The sequence below is a fragment of the Salvelinus sp. IW2-2015 genome, linkage group LG23 (genome assembly GCF_002910315.2).
Source record: "Salvelinus sp. IW2-2015 linkage group LG23, ASM291031v2, whole genome shotgun sequence".
NCBI lineage: Eukaryota > Metazoa > Chordata > Actinopteri > Salmoniformes > Salmonidae > Salvelinus > Salvelinus sp. IW2-2015.
Window position 1 is genome coordinate 25383215 of NC_036863.1, and position 8086 is coordinate 25391300.

At 42.3% G+C, this 8086-nt stretch overlaps 1 protein-coding gene across 1 annotated transcript in view; it reads left to right on the forward strand.

Annotated features, from left to right (window-relative positions):
- LOC111950130 (sialate:O-sulfotransferase 1) overlaps positions 1–4139 on the forward strand; it is a 9411-nt gene extending 5272 nt beyond the window's left edge. Inside the window, exons 4-9 of the mRNA XM_023967518.2 lie at positions 371–564; positions 924–1045; positions 1820–2006; positions 2220–2384; positions 2664–2864; positions 3145–4139. Of these exons, the coding sequence (XP_023823286.1) occupies positions 371–564; positions 924–1045; positions 1820–2006; positions 2220–2384; positions 2664–2864; positions 3145–3500 (1225 nt within the window). The 3' untranslated portion in view covers positions 3501–4139. The remainder of the gene's footprint in view (positions 1–370; positions 565–923; positions 1046–1819; positions 2007–2219; positions 2385–2663; positions 2865–3144) is intronic.
- The last annotated feature ends 3947 nt before the right edge of the window (positions 4140–8086 follow it).

Here is an 8086-nt window from a genome sequence, read left to right on the forward strand (position 1 = left end):
GATAGCATGTGATTAAAGATAGCCCTGGGCTAATGATAATCTGTGATTAAAGATAGCCCTGGGATAATGATAGCCTTGACTAAATATATTCCATTTCCTACATCGATAGCTGTGACTAAGATAGCCTTCTAAATGTAATCCTGTGATTAAAGATAGCTTTCTAATGATAGCCTGTATTAAAGATAGCCCTGTAATGATAAGCGTGATATAAGAATAGCCCTCTACCTGAGAGCCTTACTAAAGATAGCCCTGTTTTAATGTTAGCCTGTGATTAAAGATAGCCCTGTTCTAATGATAGCCTGTGATTAAAGATAGCCCTGGGCTAAGGCACTGAGGTGAGTCAGTGGTTTATATCTCCCTCTCTCTGCAGTGGTTACCGGTTCGCAGGTCTGGAGTATGGAGCAGAGTGTCACTGTGGTAACCGCATCAGCAGCCCGCGGGCCCAGGAGGAGGACTGTAGCCTGGGCTGCAGAGGGGAGAGGGGGAAGAGGGGAGCACCCTGTGGTGGCGTGGGGCGCCTCTCCATCTACAAGGTGGAGGAACAGCTCCCAGGACAGAGGAAATGTGAGTACACGCAGCCTGGTATAGAGCACTGGCTGACTGAGTGGCTGTAATGTGCTTGACTAATCTCTGAACCCAGAAGCACTTCACATGTGTGCTGGCCAAAAGTGTCACGAGAGACCAGTGCTATACTAATGCATACACTATATGAGCCGTAGCCACTATGGAGTTTAGTCATTTCCCATCTAGGGTATSTAGATAATAGGTAGATTTCTATGGGCAACATTTGATTTAAGCTTGGCAGTGTAAGACTAATATGTTTGCATTGATCAACATTGCAGCTCATAAAGAGAAAATACATTGAATGCATTTAGCTATGTTCATAAGCTGTGGCCTGATGTCTGCATACCTCTGTTCTACAGTCAGAAACGTCCGCTACAGTGGCTGCTTCAAGTTGCCCAAAAACAACACTATCGTCTTCCCTGTCTACTCCCTCCAGTCAAACTCCACGTCACAGTCCTGCATCGAGACCTGCACAGATAAGGTTTGATTCTGTTCCCAGCAAGAAACCCTGAAAACCACTGAAGCATTTATTTAATCTTCACCACCAGCCCAGACCCCAGTCTTCCTCACACAGACCCAGGGGTGAGGTATCATGGATCATGCGCTGTCTCTGTCTCTGCTCCCCTCAGATGGTAGATTAGAATGGCATGGCTCTGTGTGATGGAGCTACTGGAACACCATTTGACTGTTTAAGGCTAAATGTCCCTCTAATGAGAAATAGATGGGCGCTGTAATCAGTCCTTCACACAGTCTGGGTGCATCAGTAGGGTCCTCTGCTCTACTTTACTCTGCTCTGCTCTACACACAAATGGCTGGGAGATAATATTGAATTTGATTTAGCCTATTCACTGTGTGTGTGTGTGTGTATGTGTGTGTACACTTTTGTGCTTTGTGTGTTTTCACATGTGTGTAACTCCCAGTGTCAATAAACAAAGAGCACCAACAGAGTCAGCCTCCATAGAAATTGTAACTCCATATAGTGTGGGGGTGGTGGGGGCTATACTATGTTGAATAGAAAAACTAGGACAACTTGTGCAAAAAATATCTGCACTTGGGAAAAAAAAAAGGAATCAAAGGAAATAGGACAGGGGTGGTTCAGACATCTTATATAACCCACCCATCACGTTACCCAAGGGTGAAATCACATCCAATCCACCAGAGGGGGAATGAGTGCCCAGTCATATTCCTTGAACTGTAAATTACTGCTTGAAGTTATGCCTCTGATGTTTTTAATGGTCCTGGTTCGGTACTGCAGGAGCTCCCACTGGCTGTGTTGAGGAACCCACACTGTTACTGTGCCCGGGCCTCGTCTCTGTTTAGACTGAACCAACGTCTGCCACCAGACCAGCCATGTCTGGAGACCAACGGCACAGCACACACTGTTMCCTCCACATCCCGGTCGGACCAATATTACTACCAGGTCTACCAGACACCTGTGCTTGGTGAGAGTCTTGAATAACCTTCAGTTTCACTTATACTACAGTCCAAGATTTCAACCATAAAAATAACATACTGCCAAATATTCAGGCTTTATACTTTACTGTAACTGTAATGTAAACTCTTAGCAACAGCATGCTTCAATACAGTAGCTCAAAGATAGATCAATGGCCTGTGTCTATGGCGATGTTCAACCCTGATGTTTCTGTCTCATTCAGACTCCAGGTGCAAAGAGAGGACGTTTCTACCTGAGAGGTCCACCTCCCTGGTGGCTCTCTCCAGCTTCCCCGGAGCTGGCAACACCTGGGTACGCCACCTGATCGAGCTCGTGACAGGCTACTACACTGGCAGCTTCTACTTCGATGGCACGCTTTACAACAGAGGTGAGGCTGAATGTGAACACAGCTCAGGTGTTCTGATGGATAATAATAACATATACCAGGAATGATTGATGTTTCTCTCCTGGAATATATCATTTTATCATTTTCAAGCACACGCTACCATTTTCTAAACCGTGGGCTCTCATAGAGAAATTCTAGTGTATGTACTTGTACAGTACTTACAAATATCTATGACAGTAACTTGATCTTGACCTTTAGTGCTTTGTGACACATGGCCTTGCGGAGGTTTGATCTTCTTGTGTATCTGGGGTTTTCTACCAGGTTTCAAAGGGGAGAAGGACTACTGGAAGAGTGGGCGTAGCATCTGTGTGAAGACCCATGAGAGTGGGCAGAGAGAGATCGAGATGTTTGACTCTGCCATCTTACTGATCCGTAACCCCTACCGTTCCCTCATGGCAGAGTTCAACAGGAAGTGTGCCGGACACCTTGGCTACGCCACAGACAAACAGTGGAGGAGCAAAGGTAACACAACAATCACAGCTCAGTGGTTTGGGAAATGGACTGGGGATGTGCCAACTAAGGCATGCACAAACCATTAAGGCATGCAAAACACATAAACCAACACATAAAGAGATTTTGGTCACCTATTGGTCAAAAGTCTGTTTCAAACAGATGTTCATAAATGGTGACAAATATTCAGCTGCCATATCGCTGCATAAACTGAAGTGAGATGTCAGCAAWGTCTGCGCACAGCACACACTGATCAGATACCTCTGTTTCTTCTCTCCTCTGTTTACCTCAGAGTGGCCAGAGTTTGTTGACAGCTATGCCCCCTGGTGGGCGTCCCACGCTCTGAGCTGGCTGCAGTTTGGCCGTCGCCTGTTGGTGGTGCACTACGAGGACCTGCAGAGGGCGCTCTTTCCCCAGCTCCGCCTCCTCACCTCCTTCCTCAACGCCACCATAACGGAGGAGAGGCTAATGTGTGCCCAGAGCAACCAGGATGGTCACTTCAAACGCTCTGGTAGGGCCCAGCGGCCCTCCTTCGACCCCTTCACAGCGGAGTTGAGGAGCACCATTGACTCCTACATCCACACAGTGGACCAGGCCCTGAGGGACAGGAACTACAGCGGCCTGCCGCACGACTACATACCCAGATGATCCTCCTCAGCTGATCCACACTGGAGTCCAAAAGGACACGTCAACAAATAAAGGGGAGGGGGAAGGTGTAATCTCTGCCACCACTCCAAAGGTAGTAGTCCAGTCTAGTCATTAGCATGGTTGGTTGAAAGGTTTTTAGATGTGTTGGAGAATTCTGTCAGCTACAGAACATTTTCAGATGAGTGACTCAGAGGGAAAGTGACTGTATGAACACACCAATGGGTAATTGTTTGACACACTTGACATGTGAGTGTAGTAACATTGAGTTAAACGTCAGTGTAAACTGTCAGTGTCACTGGGATGAAAACATGGCTGAACATTACAGCTCCTGCTGAAAGGTCTCAGGGCTAGAGCCAGACTCTCTCTATTGGAAGAAAAGGGAAACCTCTCCCTTTTCACTGCAGGCGTTGGGAGTATGGAGCAAGTGCCTGTCTGCAAAAACAATTCAATCAAGCATTGTAGACTCTGAGGCTTTTAGCTTTAAATGGAATCTTTAGGTTATTTCTATTTGTTTGGGATTTTTGTCATGTTTAATATCAGTTTTACTGGTAGAGGGCAGTTAAACAGAAAATGTGCCATTCAATAATGTCGATCGGATCGTTGTAATGGACTTATGCCAATTAAATCTCCATATGTTTAGCTCTATTGTCAACTTTTTCATTACTGCTGATGTTTGGTCATATACAGGCAGTTCTACAAATGTATTCCTGGTGGTTTGTATGTTTGTAAGTGCGTTCCATCTCTCTGAGAGACCTAAAGTGACATGACATTGTGAACAGGCCTTTTGTATCACATTCTGTACCATATCTTGTTCAAATTGTGACTGTGAATCTTGTTCAAATAGTTTTCTAATGTTTATCAGGGAGAGTGTAGGCTACCTCGTGAGAATAGAATACTTACACTTGAATGCAGTTTCCCAAATTATCATTTTAATTGCATGCCTATTGTTCAGTTTGTGACGGCAAACAACAAGTCAACACATTGGAAAGATAATGTCCAGATAMGCATTTTTTAAGATAAACAGACAAACAAAAAATGTGTCATATGAATAAATCTAAAAGCTGGATCCATGCACAGACAGACGACAGCAGTGGCATAGTGGTGGAACAAAACAAACACAGATTCATTAGAAAATAAATAAGGTGTGACTCTCTCTGGATGTCTGCCACTGAATTTCACACAAAGACAACATAACGAATAAAATCATTGAACCCTATAGTTTAAATGAGATTATTAACTATTTATATAGTGATGTGGGCCATAAGCCACTGAGAAGAGCCACTCCCTATCAAAACCCTCAATGATACCATTAACCCATCTGTCAAAAGGCTGAGTCTGTAACTCATTGTCATTACTCATCGTCTCTTACCCTGGCACAAGGGTGACAACTATAGTGTAACTAGCTCATTGAAATATAGTCAATGCATTGCTCTCAATGTTTTTTCAAATGCACAATTTATTTTTCAGAAGTGTAGTTTATTTGTTTCATCCAAAATAAAATAAAACTTTTGTACTATAAAATCAAGTCAACATAATAATAATAATAATAAGAGCACTGCCGACTAGAAAGTCAAAAGTTTTGGATTAATGATATTCTAAAACTTTCCGAAAAGCATTTGAAGGAAAGTTGCTCAGGGTAAGTCTAATAAATTATGCATCTTTTGAAAAGAGTAAAGTATGAGAAGCATTTCTCAGGGGGATGTTCATTAGAGGTGCAGAGTGAAGTACTGTAATGAATGATATCCAAACTGTCTTTTCCTGATAAAACTCTGACGGCTCTTAATTGCTGCGTCCAGAGTGACAAGTGTGAAGTCGGCCCATCATGTTGATTGCCTTAGCTACTATAACAGGTCTGTCATCTCACTGTTCTCTCGCTCAATATGTTCCCTCAGCAACACTTTACAGTGTGAATACTAGGGTTCAAACGAAAGCTGAAATAGTGAAGCAGAGGCATATGGGACCCCTGTGTGGTAGCCTGCCAAATATTTTTTTTGTACTGACAGGGTGTCTGCGTTGAATTGACGCACCAAACAGGCGACTCCATCTGCCAAATAACATGTGACAGTAAAACCCACAGAAACAGTCAGCATGGTGACAACGCTTCCCAATCCCTTTCTCCACAGCCAGAGAGAGCATTTCCTTCTGTTTCCCACATTGAGGATAAAGAAGTTTACTTTTCATGGCAAATTGATGTTGTTTTATTCTGCTTCCTGACCTTCTCTCTCCACAGCTTTCACAGTACATGGTTTTCCATTCAAATGTTCAGTCTCTCACTCAGTATTCATTCTGATATCTTTACTTATACAGCTAGCTGGAGTTGCCAGTGAATATGGTGTACTAGTTGTATCAGTATGCACACTCCATTCATCATTAGTAACTCAGTGGGTCTACTGAACAGCATTTACATTCACTTCCACAATGCCCATTATTTCAGCACCAAGGTAGAAAAATAAGAAAACTGAGCTTGGGGGAACCTAAATGTCAGACCACTCAGCCAACAAAAAACTTTAGCAGCCAGTTGGTATCAATTCTAACTCAGCCGTTTGCATTCACACACAGTAACTCAGACACTGCTAATTCTCATGATGTGTTCATACAACCCTCTTTTGGCTCAACAGGCCCTTTTTCAAATCATAAACATTCTCCTGGGTGAAATGCAGAGCAGCAAAGTTACAATAGGTTGGTTACAACTGTCCTGAAGCAAATGAGACACAGACTGTTGTGTTGTCTATGGATGGCCAATATTCCAGTGGAATCCCACCTTTGTCCTTTATCGTCTATCTCCTCTCCCCAGAAAGATAAATCAGTATGTTTGCAGCACAAAGATAACCCACAAATATAGACAAAATAATACAACTGTCTAACGTGTTCTGAATCTTTGTGCTGCAAACATACTGATTTATCTTTCTGGGGAGAGGAAGAGGGAGAGGAGATAGACAATAAAGGAGACACAGACTGAGTATCACCATCCAGATACAGTAGATTGTTGATCAACTACTTTCATGATAACACATCTGGATGAGCACTTTTCACTGAGAGAATACAGCACAGTGCATCTAAACAATCTTTCACTATTCAAATGAAAACATTTGAAGTTCTGAATTCTCTCCTTACTGCATAAGCAACTCACGCTAAAAGCAGGTTGGCTTTATTGGACTTTTGTCATTTTTGAATGGGGTGGGGCGCTGTCATTATACAGTGCTTATTGAAAAGTGCAATCGTTGCTGCCGTGGGGGCCCTGATGGTGACAGGCTCAACATTTATTATGACTCATTAATCACTCAAAGTTTAACTCTCAGTACAAGGTGTCCAATAAAGCTTATATTACCCCCCACACATGTCATAACAGGAGAGAGGGAGGATTGATCAATAATCACAATCTCATCACTAACATTTAGGCTCCATTCTATGGATGTAAGAGCTCAACTCTTTGTTCTGGACCTGACACTATGCAAAAGAACCGGTCAATTCCACGTTAACAGAATMATGTTGAGATTCAGATTTTTCACTTTAAAATGTATGTCAAACTAAAACCAATGATTGCAAATTTAAACAAACCATAGAACTATGTACAAGGAAGAACTACTTTTAACAATTTCTACTGAACACTACAAAAACACGTTTACTTGAAGAGCAGTGGAGATGCAAAGTTTGGTAACAGAATGACAATTTGTGCTGTTTGTGCCGTCATTCTGTTACCACACTTTGCATCTGAAATGTTCTTCAGGTAAATGTGTTTTTGTAAAACTTTCAGTGGAAATTGTTAAAAGTCGTCCTTGTGCATAGAGTTGTATGGTTTGTTTAACTTTTCAATCATCGCTTTTTGTTTGACAGAAGTTTTAAAGTGAAAAATGGGCGTCTCAGCATCATTCTGTTATGTTGGAATTGCCCAACCCAAACATATTTCTCTGTTAATGAGGTATCAGTACAAGTCACACTTGTCTAAGAACATTTAAGCCAGACCTCTATGGATAAGAAACAATTATTTTCCTGATATGAACAAAAACTGTTTATAACTGAAATCCCAATGATGACAACAGAACCAGTCAGAAGTAAGTTAATCATTTTTTCCTCAGAGGTGAGCTTCACTGAAAGCCTCTCTTCACACCTGTCACACTTGTTATTACTCCTATAAATGTATATTGCCACCATGCTTTTCCTTGCCTTTAGTGCCTCCGCTAAATTTACTTCATCTGCTAATGGGGCATGAGTGAACGAATGTTCCCCTTTTACTGCCCACGCCTGGAAAAGATCAATCAAAGGTGAGGTTTTTCTGTGACCTCTGAAAATGAGTTAGTTATGAGAGCATTCAAATCAAAGTTAGCATTACTCCTGCCTTCTAACAATCATTTAACATTAACATCACCATAGAATCAAAACAGAATTTTGATCTACTCCACTATCTCCAGCKATTAACGACAGCCAGAGTGCTTCCTCTAAGATATTCCGACTTTGTGTTCTCTCAAAGCTGTATATTAATCCTTCTGAATAATAGCCTCTCTTTATTCAAGCCCCTTTATGTAGAAAGGAAAGGTTAACAGATGAAGGCCCTGTGCCAAAATGAGCTGTGCTGAAACATGTTGCCG